This window comes from Perca flavescens, chromosome 2 (genome assembly GCF_004354835.1).
Source record: "Perca flavescens isolate YP-PL-M2 chromosome 2, PFLA_1.0, whole genome shotgun sequence".
NCBI classification, from domain to species: domain Eukaryota; kingdom Metazoa; phylum Chordata; class Actinopteri; order Perciformes; family Percidae; genus Perca; species Perca flavescens.
This window is the reverse complement of record NC_041332.1, coordinates 26,356,618-26,372,182: the sequence shown is the minus strand read 5'-3', so window position 1 is coordinate 26,372,182 and position 15,565 is coordinate 26,356,618. Positions and strand designations below refer to the sequence as shown.

General features: G+C 38.9%; 1 protein-coding gene across 5 annotated transcripts in view; it reads left to right on the top strand.

The window, feature by feature from the left end:
- The window catches only part of rnf24 (ring finger protein 24), a 33,821-nt gene that overhangs the window by 12,004 nt on the left and 6,252 nt on the right, over positions 1–15,565 (top strand). For 3 of the 5 annotated variants that reach the window (XM_028595286.1, XM_028595277.1, XM_028595260.1), the window contains exons 2-4: positions 3,004–3,153; positions 7,137–7,179; positions 7,739–7,780. In XM_028595286.1, coding sequence (XP_028451087.1) covers positions 3,011–3,153; positions 7,137–7,179; positions 7,739–7,780 — 228 coding nt within the window. In that variant the 5' untranslated portion in view covers positions 3,004–3,010. Of the gene's footprint in view, positions 1–1,264; positions 1,460–3,003; positions 3,154–4,606; positions 4,719–5,788; positions 5,835–7,136; positions 7,180–7,738; positions 7,781–15,565 lie in introns of those variants that run through there. The other 2 variants (XM_028595296.1, XM_028595268.1) reach the window with 2 other exon arrangements.

Here is a 15,565-nt window from a genome sequence, read left to right as displayed (position 1 = left end):
TGACCTAAATAAGTGGTGATAATAATAATAATAATGATGATAATAATAATAATAATAATAATAATAATAATAATAATAATTTATTATTATTATAATAACTTTATTCAGGACACAAATGGTTCATAGTACCTCCATTGATGATGACTCATTGGCATTGTGAAAAATAGTTTCTGCTTGTAGACTGGGTTAATAACTTGTCTAGAAGAATCTAATAGATAAACTATTTAGGCCTACCAGCCAACAACAGAGGGGAAGAAGTGTAATACTGATGTGTGATCTTTGCTTCACATAGTTAGGGAGTGATGTTATCCTCATGTAAGACTACAACTACCCATACATGAGGAACAGCAGCTCATTAAATTGTTTTATTTAGTTTTACTGGAAATGAAAATATATGGTGTCAGTTGAAATTCATCCTGACCAAAACAGAATCTAGCTTGTATGATTAGTTGGTACACTGCCCTTGGCACATAAAACCAAACGTTTTGTGGCCAGACGCCACTATAGATAGGAGAAAATATGTTCTTATTTTCTGTCTGTTTTTATAATTTTGATGAACTGACAATTCAACAGGGCTTTCCCCTTTATTAGATAGTGACAGTGGATAGACAGAAAAGAGGGGAGAGAGAGGGGATGACACGCAGTAAAGGGCCGCTGGTTGGATTCAAACCCGGGCCGCTGCAAAGGACTCAGCCTACATGGAGCGCACACTCTACTGGGTGAGCTAGAGGTGAATTCAATCATACAAATATATAAAACAACCAACACGCTGACTTATTGGGACTTTAGCTTATTCACCTTATCCCCCCAGAGTTAGACAAGTCCATACATACCCTTCTCATCTCCGTGCGTGTCGTAACTCTGTCTGACGCACCTTCTGCTAGCCTAGCTTAACGCACATCTGGAGGTAACTGGTTCCAACTTGCCTACTGCTCCCAATAAGTGATAAAATAACGCCAACATTTTCCTGCTGTGATTTGTATAGTCACAGCGTGTACAAATAACAAGGTCACATGAGACACAGCCATCTTCTAACCATATATAAACTGGGAACTATATTCTCAGGAAGGCAAAGTTTAGTTTAGTTTGCTGGGAGCAGTTAGTTAGGCTCATTAGTTGGTGCGGGGGGGGCTATTTATCCATAACATACTGTGGCTTCTTATTGAATTACTCTAATGTTTTGTTTGTGTGTGTGCATGTGCGTGCGCGTGCGTGTTCAGATAAGCAGGAGGTTGTTGTGGCTGTTGAGAGAGATAGTCAGGAGAGAGAGAGAGAAGCGAGGCTTGAGTTTGGCATGAAGCCATTATGAGCGGGGCAAAGAAGGGCTATGATCCAAATAAGTCAACAGGAGGCAACCCACTGACAAGGCTCTCAAGGACAAGTTATGTCACTTCTCAAGAGCCTGTGTTACAGATCCATGCATTCTTTTTTTGCTCTTCAGCATGAAGGCGCCACGTGGGTATGTGTGTGCTATATATTTTTAAGTCTACATGAAAAAAAGAGATGGCATATGTTGTTGTTGGTTGTCTTGCAAGATCGACTCCATTCCTTTTTTTAAACTAGCCGGAGAACATTAAGCTTTATAATAAATGTAATAGTGTAGGTAGGGAATGAGTCCTTACCCCAAGTGAAGGAGTTCAAGTACCTTGGGGTTTTGTTCGCGAGTGAGGGGACAATGGAGCGGGAGATTGGTCGGAGAATCGGCGCAGCGGGTGCGGTATTGCATTCAATCTATCGCACCGTTGTGACGAAAAGAGAGCTGAGCCAGAAGGCAAAGCTCTCGATCTACCGGTCAGTTTTCGTTCCTACCCTCACCTATGGTCATGAAGGCTGGGTCATGACCGAAAGAACGAGATCCAGGGTACAAGCGGCCGAACATAAAACGCGACCCGACACCGGATAAGCGGACGAAGATGGATGGATGGATGGAGTGTATTACAATTTGTAGGCTAGTATTTATCAATAACATACTGTGGCTTCTTATTGAATTACTCTAATGTTTTTAGAGTGTGTGTGTTTCTAGGAACCAAAATAAAATAATAACTTTAATAGATGTTCGAACCAGTTGAATCAGGTGAACCTTCTGCCACAGCACGAGGGTACACCCCTCAAATGTATTACAAATAGTTTATAAGTATTTTGGAATAATTCTATTAGTTTAAAGTCTAGATGTACTGTGAGTAGAGGATATTCAGGACTGTATTGTATCTTTAGCTCAGGGGTATCTTTTTGCCTCATGTTGTGTCTGGTTGCGTGTTAAAAAATATATTATGATGCTTCAGTATCACATATGCTGTCATTTAAAGTCTTCTGTTGCACATGATGGGGCACACACAGAGTGGACTCACTTTGCATGGCGTCGCTCTTCCTCAAATGTCATTCTGGGCATTCTCTTTTTGGACATTTGGACATGATCGGTTTGCGTATAGTAAAGGCAATGAGTCTGTGTTACCGTATTTGACAGAAATCTATTTTTAACTAAGTCATTTCTAACAATTTGATGAACAAAATTGTCTATAACGCTTGAGTAAATGAAACCCCAATCAGCAAAACTGCATATATAAAAAAAAAAAAAACTGAGATAAGCGCTCCTATTCAAATTTATGTTCTGCTTTTTCAACTGTTGTTTTGTAAATTGCTATTCAACACAGTCGGAGAGGATTTAAGTGCTATTTTATCTCTTAATTCTTATCAGTTTGGCACTGGTCATTTTCTTTAGGGGCTGGCTAAAACCTCTTTGGGGAGCTGCCAAAAATTCCTCTATGCAGGAAAAACCCTGCATTTACAATAAAACTAAACTGAAATTAAACCAAACCCTGAATAGGTTCCTGTTATTCTGAAAGTGAAACTAATTTGAAAGTGCAACTAAATGACCTTTAGTTCCAGTTTTACTTTGTGTCATGTAATGCTGTGCCCTTATTGGTCCAAGTTTTTTTTTCCATCCACTTTCTGAATGTGTGTGGTAATACTAATGTTCTGTATTATTTGTCTCTCTCCATCCAGAATATCCATGAGCTCAGATTTCCCGCACTACAGTTTCAGGATGCCAAATATAGGGTTCCAGAATCTTCCCCTTAATATCTACATTGTGGTGTTTGGGACAGCCATCTTTGTCTTCATCCTCAGCCTCCTCTTCTGCTGCTACTTAATAAGGTAAGATCTGTGCACCCTTCAACTCTGAACTTGCCTAGAATTTTTATTGTGTTTGATGTTGCTTTGCTGTGCGAGTTTGTGTCAATAAGTGTCATACAGGGGTCTCTTTGGCTAGGCAACACTGTCTATTTACTGGGTGTAACAAATCATTCATCTGGTTGTAGTGCATCACAATTTGTTTTAAGATTTTAATGAACTGCATGGATTGTATTACCTGCTCATGCATTGCGACTTCTCAAAAAGCCAGAATGGAAAACAGAAATATGTATTTATCTTTTTAAAGAAACATGTTTTTAGGCTTGCAGGTTTCTCATTTTCAAACCAGTCAACCTGAGAAACCCAAAAAATCACCTGCGCGTATTGATACCTCCACAACTATAACAGCATTGAACACTGGCTGTTGACTGTTTTTTTTTTTTTGCAGAGATATGCTTGTTCTACAAATTCATTAACACATTCAAATTAAAAAGCCAACTCCAACAACTGCATTTTTCCACACACTCAACTCTTTAATCAGGTTTTAACCCTTTGATGTGAGTTTATAATTTACATAGCTTTGTTCAGAAAACGCTTCGTGCAGCCTGAGGACCATGATGGCTTGAAACAAAGTGTACCTCTTCTGACTAGCAAACTGCATGCATCTCTACTTATGTGAGACTTGAAAATTATGAGAACTGAATGTTAACTCTCCCAGACTTTCATTATATAACTGTCCCCATAACACATAACATTGTTACATTTCAGGTCACTTGAATAATTTTTTCAACAGTGTCCTCATGTACTACTTGACTATAGCTTTATCCATGTCTATGCATAAACAAGATACATTAACAGGTACTAATGATAATGGGAACGTTTTATATCTAGTCAAATCAACAGTTAAATGAAATATCTAATATCGTGTAGTTTCTATCCTACAAACTGTATGGCACTTGTTACTATGGCTTTTAGTTTAGGTTGAATGAAATTTAAAGTCCTTTTCTTCCTTTTTTTAGAAATGTGTGTTTTTGTATTTGTCTTGCAAATGTTTGAACAGCACAGTTTGGAGAAGGTAGCTATGATTTTACAATTGGTGACTTAATAATCTGAATTAGTATGCTCAGGTCCAAAGCTGCTTGTCTACATTATTATGATCATGGCACTTAGCGTCAAAGAAACTAGATTTAACTCTTTTTCTTAAGAGCCACTTTACCTCCTTAATGTCCTCACCATATTCTTGCGTTAATTAAATTTACTTTTGGTTATTTAATCAATTTGCAATTGGATGTTTAAATCTCTTGCTTGTAACCATTAACTTGTATCTTGTTAAAGCTCCCTTTTTTAAGCATTTAGCCTTGAGTGTGATCCAGTAATCGTTTCCCAAGGAAAAGTGGAGGTGGTTACTAGTCATTCCCCTGCCCCTCTTTTTAACCCCACTGGTCTTATAAATTGTCCTGGCTGCTATTGCTGCAAGGGTTTCTCCTGGCAGCAACAAACTGAACAGAAATAATATCCAGCAAGACAGTGTGATGCAGCAGTTCCCAACAAAATTCACCCCTCGCCACCCTGCCAGTGCAGGGCAAATGGTAAGTAGGTTAACTAATACTGTGTTCCTACAATTCCTCATCTAACTGTTAAAATACACTTTTTGACTTTGATGCAGTACCATGATTCAATACTGAAAGTCAAGATTGCCAGGTTTAGTCACTAAAAAGAGCGATTTTGCTCCATGAAAGGCGTTTAAAGATGCAGTCTCCCAAAGGACCCCTTGCAAAATGACTTAAATTATATGCACCATCATGCATGCATTACGGCTACATTATAAGCAAATTCTTCTTTTACAAATTGGCCACAGCTTCGTTATACCTCAAATCCTGCCTTTAATTGGGGAATCCTATGCTGTCTGTGCAGTAAGCTTCATTGCTCCTGTTTACATTGACAGTTAAATGATATCCCCAAAGAATTGACGTTAAAGTTGACGTGCTAGGGCTGGGCGATATGGAGAAAATCAAATATCACAATGTTTTTGACCAAATACCTCGATATCAATACTGCAACGATATTGTAGTGTTGACTATAGTTTGACACAAGGCAGACACTCATAGAAATACTCAACCACCTCTATTAGTGAGTCTTCAGTCCACACACAAACAAGTGAAATATGCATTGTAGCATACATAACAAGGATTGACATTATGACAGTATTTCTTGAGCATGGGGTGTTTCTCAAAGAGACAGGAGGCCTTGATTGCTGAATTTATGAGCATGGCCTACATGTTACAGATCTTTGTAACAGTAAGTATGTTTAGTGAAGTGACATACCACAAGGTAGACCAAACCATTTAGCCATTATTCACTATGACGAAGGCCGTCGCACAAATTTTACATTCCAAGTTGCCCATTGACTGCAGGAAAATTATGATAATTATGGCTTTGAGAGGAAGGTCAATTTGGACGCGTTTTTAAAAAAAAATCTTTAGCAGGTCATTCTCGTTGCCCACTTTGACATTGCACTTAAAGGCCATTGAGCAACCCAAATGAGTGACCCTCAACCCACGACCAGTTGTCCCCTACCCTTGGGAGTCTCTGCACCTTTTCCTGCTGACCTCTTTCAAAATGTCAGTTTCTCTCCTAGACTGTGCTGCTTGTTTTACAGATCCCTCTCACTCTGCTGCGAGAGGTTAAGGTTACTTGTAATGGAGGTAAAACCTATGAATTTTTCCTATCTCTCTTGCTCTTGTTTTCTTCCCCTTTTTCCTACGTATTTAAGTCTCATTGTCATTACCTAGATTTCCTTATCCAGTGCTCTTTCTGATCTCTTTGTTTTGAGTTGTTCTGTTTTTTTCTCATGTACAAGAGCAATGTTTATTAAAGTTCCCATGGCATGAAAATTTCACTTTATGAGGTATTTTAACATTAATATGAGTTCCCCCAGCCTGCCTATGGTCCCCCAGTGGCTAGATATGGCGACAGGTGTAAACCGAGCCCTGGGTATCCTGCTCTGCCTTTGAGAAAATGAAAGCTCAGATGAGCCGATCTGGAATCTTGCTCCTTATGAGGTCATAAGGAGCAAGATTACCTCCCCTTTCTCTGCTTTGCCTGCCCAGAGAATTTGGCCCACCCATGAGAAAGAGAGACATCATGACCTGCAAACAAGCAAATTGGCAGTTGGTCAAGGCCACACCCCCATCCTCCACCTTGCCCCCACTCTCTCCTCCTCAATAGCTACAGACACAGAAATGGCACATACTAAGGAAAGCTCATTGTGGGACTGGCTCTAGTGGCTGTAATTCTGCACCAAGGCTGAATTCCGGGAAAGAGACTTCAGATACAGTATTAGGGGACCACTAAGGCCTATATAAAAGCATCCAAAAAGCAGCATGTCATGGGACCTTTAAGAGTTACACCAAGTTGGTTGTATCTGTGGGTACTCTCCTTTTAACCTGGAGTTTTGCAAGAGTTCCTCAACAACCTCCAGTAATGCTTTTAATGTCTGATCCAATGTATGTTGGGTGATATTGTGAGTTGATATGTTACTTAATGTCCGGTGATTGTTTTGACAAGAAACTAAGGGCTCAGGTCTTTTAAGTATGATATCTGCTAATGGCCTACTATTGCATTACTAACCAAAACAAATATTTAACAGAGTTCAGGGAGTTTTCAGTCAGAAGTCTCATGATTGGTTCACCTGACATATGGCTGAGACAAAATCTTTGTGAGATATATCATTTATAAAATCTAGAGCCAGTATGTATGCCAAATTATTATTATATTCTCAATTCTTATATGAATTGAAAATAGCTTTTTACGCCCATTTGGTACCACAGTGATACACTAGAACAGACAAGTGGCACTTAGCAGGCAAGTATTTATAAGGAAATTACATCCATGTTTGTCATTTCTCTCTTTTTCCAGGATGTATGATTTATTTTCTCTCTATTTAAAGTAGTCAGTTGAAAGTCACTTACTAATCAAGAAGATGTTTTGTCTTTACGTCTCCCCAGGTTACGGCACCAGGCGCACAAAGAGCTATATGCATACAAACAAGTAAGCACTACACACACACACACACACACACACACACACACACACACACACACACACACACACACACACAGGTTTTTGTTGAGCGCAACTGTACTCCCAAAAATTCTGAATTGCACTTGAGCATTCCATCAAAGAATAGCCTGCAAAGCTAGTAAGAGGGAGAGATGGAGGACATAAACATGACTCTCATGTCCTTAAATTATGTAATACGAGCGCGCAAAAACTTAAACGCACACACACTGGAAAAGTATATGCTATGGTAACCATTAACTCTGTGATTTGCCTCCTCACTACCTGCCAGCTAAAAACATTCATTTGTCCATCTTCTCTTTGGGTTATGTAAGACTACCAACCTCATATAATAGACACCCACACAAACCCCCACACACATTTGTGCACATGCATTTACTGTAAAATCCAAATCATATCTCTGTGTCACTATTCAGCATGACTGCTTGTTTTTTCATCACACACTCATTAGACAATGAGTCAAGTCTTTTATTGTATTTCCAGAGGAATTGGTTCCTAATCTTTCCTTATCTTTTATCATGCCTCATAGGTCATTCAGAAGGAAAAAGTCAAAGAGCTAAATTTGCATGAGGTAAGCACTCATCTTCTTCGTTAAATTGATGACATTTTAACACCAAAGAAAATTGCTCTCTTTAATAACTTGGCCTATCTAGTATTCAGAACATTCTAATGTGTGTAATGTGACCTGACAAGTACACACTGTACTGTTATATCAGCTAATTTGGACTAACCAGGCGTGTGCTACTTAATTTTAACAATGCTTTAGACACAATGTTGTTCATTTACTTTGATTATCCTTTCTGTCCTTCGATCCTCTTGGTTGTGCAGTTATGATGGTTGTGCCATGATGCACTGTGCTCTTCGTTGGTTTAAAATAAAGGGCTAAGGCCTGGGACTTAGGGGCAATTCATGCTGTCATTATGAACATAAACATCCTCCGCTTCGAGATGGACAATAAAAGGATCAGAATGGTACAAACTCCTGTTATGTAATGTGCATCAGGAGCAGACATATGCCATGTCTGAACATATCAGGACACAGTCATTTTTTTGGCTTTCTGCACAGCTGTACTCTTGGCTTTATATTTCTGTTAATCTGCTTTTGAGAGTTTTCTGGGTTTAATCTAGTTTGGCAACAGTGATGACATATACATTGTTAGTTATTTAACATTCAGTGCATCCGTTTTGTGAAAACTAGCATCTTGTGGTTAAGTCCTGAGTGTTTTCCCTACATTTACGTACTATTACATAATGTTGTATGTCAGCCCATGTTGGTTGGAAAATTGCAAGCAGCAGTCAGTGTGTAAAGCAGCACCAGTGGCTTTGCAGTGGAACAAATTTTATCCTCGGCCAGGAACACTATCCCTTTAACACTGTAGTGCAAATTAAATGTTAACAATAGCATCTTCATGTGTGCTTTGACACGTGGCTAAACACAGTTTCTTATCATCAGTGTTTGAGTTTCCCACTGTCCATCAGGCCTCAGGCTTGTATTGTTTATGTTGTTCGAAACTGAGAGAAAGCATTAGGAGGTGTCATGTGAGTGACGACTGACACAATTACCAAGCTGTTTTTGTTTAAGGACAATATCTCTCTCACTCACACACACACACACACACACACACACACACACACACACACACACACACACACACACACACACACACACACACTGTAAAATATTACAGACCCATTTAGTTATGTCCACTTATTTCTTATTTTTAACTGAACAAGCTTATACAAGTTGTGGATTTTGAACTCAACTTTATGAGTTTTTGAAAGTTAAACTTGCATTTATTTGTTGGGTTGACTATTTAAAAAAATGTATGTGTTGATTGAACTAAGGTATGTAAGTTAAGTTATCAACCAATTGCAGTCAGGACTGCAACTGGTTCATTGTCTGGCCAATTCCCATGATGCAAGGCGGTAAATAGAGTTGTTAAAATTTGCTGAAAAGTTTGCAGTTTGTTCGAAATACAAATTTAACTTTATGAATTCCGTTTATTAAACGTGTGTTTAGAATGTAATGTTTTGTTGCCAGGTAAATGTCATTGTTGTGCTGGTTCACATTTGTAACCATGAGTTAAGTGACTGTTAAGTTTGATAAGAAGAGATGGAGTATTACGGTGTTAGACATTGAACAGTAATAGGCTTCCTTCAGCCATTAATCTGCGGCGTGTCACTTCACTAGCGGCCATTTTGTGCCAAGTGACGCAAGATCAGCAGAGAGGCCCCTATTTCGCATGGGGGCCCTGGGGTGGCCCTACTCAAGCACCTGTGGTATCTCTGCTATAAATGTGGTTATGTTGTTTTAACTTGAAACTGTGAGTTGAAATAAAGCTGAAAGGTATGACTGTTATACTAGGCAAGGAAGGTTTCTTGCATTATTAAAGAAAATAAATTATTTGTTTAAACTTAAAGTATGAAGTTAAACCAAGTAATACAAAGTTAAATCAACTAAAAGAACAACTTTAACAAAACTAGAACACTGTAGTTATATCAACCTCATTAACTTTAATTTCTAAGTTGAAACAAAGGCAGTCTTCAAGTTGAGTGAACTTCAATTTTCAAGGCAGCAGGGGAACTTGCATTTCCAAGTTAAACTAACATGAAATTTATTACAGTGCACACACACACACACACACACACACTCTAGCCTGGGTGGATGACCTAGTTTTAAAGGCTCTCACGCCAAAGGATCACCCTGAAGACACTGTCATAGACTGATTTGCACAAATTCAACCCATTATTTTTATGGAATATCTAGAATAGGAGTGCTAATATGGGATCAGTTTACTGGCCAAGTCATGTTCAAGTTTGTTTGCTGTGTAACCTGATCAGTGATCCATTTTGTATGACATTGATCCCTTTCTCCATTTAACTGTCCCATGTGTTGTGTGTAAAGAATACCCTAATATAAAGGATTCATATATGGTATCAAAGTAACACTGCTGTATGCCTCTGATCTTGTAAAGAAAATCATAATGCAACACCAACCAACACACACACACATATATATGTGTGTATATATGTATATGTATGTATGTGTGTGTGTGTGTATATATATATATATATATATATATATATATATATATATATATATTTTTTTTTTTTTTTTTTTTCTCGTGTTTTCTGACTGGACCAATTTGGGGATTTTTAAGTTCCTCTGGCCGCAGTTCCTGTAACTCTTTCAGGGCATGGTCTTTTTGCTGTTCCCTTTTCAGCATAGGAACCTAGGTCAACGAGGTTCGGGTTTCCGGTACAGACAGACCAACAACGGGACAATTTTAACAATTTTCGCCATCTTATTCATCACTAAATTCCCTTCTGACAACGTTCTAGGCGAGAAATTAACTGTTTCAACTTCAAATATAGGCATTCTTGTGAAAATTGATGCCGAATTGACAATTTGCTTCAAAGTTTTCGAAGTTGAGAAGCACCATGAAGTGAGGCGACAGCCAGCAGGCACCTGCCGCTAGCTCGTCACTTGCTCAGAGACCCCACTGTAAGCTGGAGGTCTTTAAGACCGGTCTCGTAAATAAGAGCCTTTTATTTTGACGTTGATGGTTTGGAACCTGTGCTTAACTGTCTTTTCGGAGTTAAATTCCACAAGCGTGGACACACATACACACACACACACACACACACACACACACACACACACACACACACACACACACACACACACAGCTTGTTTAAATTATGACAAATATGCTATATACATTAGATTTAGTATTTAGTTCACACTTTTTTTGGTGTATTTGTTTTCTGATTTTAATGCTATAAAGACCGTTGCTGTGCTTGCATCACTCCCTTACCCCTCCTATAGTCCCTATGGCCACTTGGGCAGTGCGAATGCAAATGGTAAAACGGTTTTGGGGGAGATTAGTTAGTAGATCTGCTTAGAAGTGGACTTGTCCTATAACTACGTTCCTGTAACTACTTGGTCTGAAAGCGGCTATTGTGGCTTGCCTTTCATTCAATTCACTCTCATAATCTGTGTGTAATTAGTGTCTGTTTAACTAAGGCAGGAAATTATTATGTGATAGGCTTCTCAGACTAACTTCTATTGTAGATAGAAAAGCTCAAAAAGAATCAAAATGGGGTTATGTTGAAATAGAAATTCTCAGCAATGAAGTGATTACATCCAAAAACAAACAACTAAGACTAGGCTGTGTGATGACACTACACATTAAATAATAATAAGTAAAAATGTCAGTATCTATTATGGTTACACTTTCTATTATCTATTTGGAGAAAGATTCATATGGCTAATGCAGCAGAAATCTTTCTACAAAATACTAAAGAAAAAAAAGTTCAGCACAGGAGGCTCAAACATAAGGTGGGCTGGCTTTAAGGTGTACCAGCTATTCTCATTTTAGTGACAAGCCAAGTTTGACTTCACTGATCTCTCCCTTGCCAACCCAGGGAAAGCCCTGATTAGCCACAAAACCTAAACAGGATATTTTGTTTTATGATCTCTAGTTATTGATTTGCACTTGCTTCATGTTATAAAAGTAGGCACAAACTAGTTAGTTACTTGTTTTTCACCGTGGCCCTGTTACCTAATGAGAGGAAACAATGCCGAAAATCTATGATTTATGGACTTTTTCAAATGTTTTGCAAATAAAGAAAGACATTACTTTTTCAAATTCCCAGTGTTTACGCATGTTTTTCAGTAGGTAGAAAACAGGTAGAAACATTGTTTTATACATATCATATTGATTTAGGTAAAATCAGTTGCAGCCGCAACTGCAATGTTTTATATCGGTTGTTGGTATCGGCCAATATGTTCATATCTGTGCATCCCTATAATTAACCACACTTACTATATATTCTCCCATTAGTTGTGCAATCGTCATTTTAATGTTGAACGGGTGAAGTGAAGATAACATTGTGGGTAACATTTGCCTACTGGTAGTCTCCCATTGCCAGACCTATCTCCACAGCGAAAAGGAATAAACCTCTGTATATGTGCGCCCGCTCTACCAACTGAGCTAACCGGCCGCAGGTGAACAAGCTTTAAGGGCGTTTTCACACCTATAGTTTGTTTGCTTTGGTTCAAATCAGTTGATGAGTTTGTAAACTTGGAGCGATTTCCCCTTGGTTCGATTTTGTTTCACACCTGGAAAAATCCATGCGTACCAAAATGCGTCCAAATCATGCAAGAACGTTCACTTTGCTTATTGGTCAGATGTGTCTGGGGCGGGAGCAAGAAAGTTAATACAGGAAGAAGGTCCTGTGTTCTGGACTAGTGCATATTTCATGCATCTCCATGGTCAAACCACCTGATTTCATTTAAATAACCAGACGTTATTTCACGAGCGACGTTACTACGTCTGCTCTGCTCTGCCGGTGTATCCAACTTTAGCGGCGGCTGGTTTGACCATGGAGATGTGAGTGATGGATGCCAAGCTTGACTGCTGTCTGTTTCTGTGCTAAGCAAACCTGACTACACGAGACATTAGCTCAGATTGCGGAGTATATATAGTTGGTGCCGTTTGAGGTCGGATCATGTTCTCAACACAAACCAACCGCTCCAGGGTTCAACTGATTGGGTACCGAGACCACCTCATCAAGCAGGTCTCAGTACACTTATTTGATCCTCTTTTGGTGCACACCCAAGTGTGATTGCTGCATTCTCACCTGCCCAAAAACCCCACTAGCGGGCCAAACAAACTCTAGTTTGAAAGTGCCCTAAAAAGTCATATAAGACAAATGTATGGTGCAGTGGTATCAGCACCCCTCCATCCCATCTGCCAGTCTAAATCAGTAAACCTTGGGGAAACACTGGCCTTGGTATAGTATTCTCTGATTAGCCTCAAATCTTCTATGCTGCAGGATTTGCTTTGTATTCTAGAATAACTATTACATTTTCCCTCTCGTCTGAAAGTCACACGTTTAGCAACCACAGGATTGTATCCCGTTTTACATTTCTGTCCATATGGGCTAGAGGAAATTATTTCACATTTTATACCTTATCTTGGAGTAGTCGTATCGGACATTATAAAGTTCATTGCTGTTTTCATTTTGATAATGTTTATAGTGCTTTGGGTATTAGATTAAATTGAAGGCTTCTTAATATTTGTGCCAAAATATAGGTATCTCTGTGTTGTATGTTGACAATAGTGCCTACTTTAGATATTTATTTTCAGAGTGATGCTTTGTGAAGAGTTTATTGCATGTTTTTATTGTGTAAAAATCCAGTTTAATGTCCAGTACGCCATTTATCCTTTACTAGTATCTTTTCTGTCATTAATGAGGCATTTTGGTCAATAGTTTGTCTGTGTGTCACTATCACAGAACTAATGTGATTTTGTGTGTGTTACCACATGGAAAGGAATGATTTTATTTTTTTTACGACTATTACAAATTAGTGACCAGAATGTAAATGTATTGCCATATTTTTAAATGAGATTTACCTGTCCTGCAGGCCTGAGTTACATGGTTTCGAGGCACAAATGTTTACAAAGTGTGTGGAAAGACAAAAATGGAAGAACATAGATGCAGATCTGCAGAGGTGGTACCAAAGATGAGAAAGGGCAACGTATCTTCGTCACTAGAGATCCAGAGAGAGAGAGAGAGAGAGAGAGAGAGAGAGAGGGGCCTGTTGGTCTAATTACCCACTTAGGTTAAAGGCTTACTTAAAACCCTTTTCGTTACCGATATTCAACCAATTTTATATCATAATAATGTTGGTACTATGTGTAAATGAACCACGTTGAACTCCTCATTTTACCAGTGCCCAGATCTCCCTACTTATAGACTAACAGAAAAACCACCAAGTGACATGGTAATAACACAGTATACATGAATAGACAGTCTATATCACTGCTGAGACGTAGTAAAGAGTCAAACAAAAAAACAGTGCAAATTATGATCTAGTTAGTAATGTAGATCAGTTATAACGCAATATATATGAATAGACTATATAAATGCTGAAATGTAGTGAAGAGTCAATATACAGTTAGTGCAAATTGTGGTCTGGTTAGTGATGTAGGTCAGTAATAACACAGTAAACCGGAATAGACAGTCTATATAAATGCTGAGTGTAGTGAAGAGTCAATATACAGTTAGTGCAAATAGTGGTCTAGGTAGTGATGTAGATCAGAAAATAACACTATGTGTGAATAGACAGTCTATGTAAATGCTGAGCTGTAGTGAGGAGTCAATGTACAGTCGGTGCAAAGTGTGGTCTAGATGTTGATGTGGATCAGTAATAACACAGTATACATGAATAGACAGACTATGGTTCATTGGTCCGGTGTGGCACAGTGGATTCTAGTAGTTGTAGGTTTTGCCAGATTCCAACTGTGAGTGAGACACCATAGACAAGTCCAAAAATCATCAGAAGAGAAAGCTAAGAGCCACCATGCTGTTCCTTTCATCCTTCCTTATCCATCCACCTCTATAAAGTAGAGCTGGGAAAAAGAGAATCTGTGTGGCTAAAGGAGTAACGGTTGCAGGGTTAGACAGCCAAATGTGCCAAAGTAAAACCTCTTTCATGGAAATGTTACCCACTGGTTGAATGACGTTTTGTGATGGGAATGCTGTGCTGTGTTTTTGCAGGTTTTTGCCTATTTTCTCACAATTTGAAATGTCCAGTTCCCTAAGATTTGTTGTCCTTGTCATTACAACTCTAATGTTGGTCTGGAGAGGATGTAGTCAGCCCTGTGCTACCTACATTATATATGGTGTTGCCAGTCACCTAATTTTATAAATTGCCAAAATGAGTTTCCCTGACAGGGTGTCCAAGCTTACCTGTAAGAACAGGGTGACATGCTCTGACATCCGGCAACAGCGTGGAGGATAACCTTGGTTCCTTTTCTTTAAAGAGACAGTTGATGTGGGTCTGCCTTCTGATTATATACCATTATATATCCCAGCTACCTCTAAACCTACCTAAGATACCTCAGATCATGAACTGTTGATGGTGCGTGCGTGCGTGCGTGCGTACATCTGTGATCAGGATTGCTGCAGTCACCCTTACAATGACACCAGTCATGGATATAGGTCTACTGTTATCACCGCTATTAACCTGTTCTATCCTACAAAATCAAACAGCACTGGGATCATACTCATAGAGTCGGGTAGAATGCCATGAGCTAGATAGCATTAAAAAATTAAAAGATTAGGTTCAAATATGCCCCAATTGTCCTGTCTGCTGTGTTGTGGGTCCACTTTTATGGCTGTGTCTGTCTTTCAAATTAGTCTTTCTTCGTTCTAAGTCTCTTACCCTGGAAACATTGCTGCTAAAGGAAGCCTTTGACCACTAACTGAACAAGTCCCCAGTGTGAGTTAAGTCAGAGTTGTATAACAGAACACGGTCAGTTGCTGCTCTGTTGTTTGTGTCAATT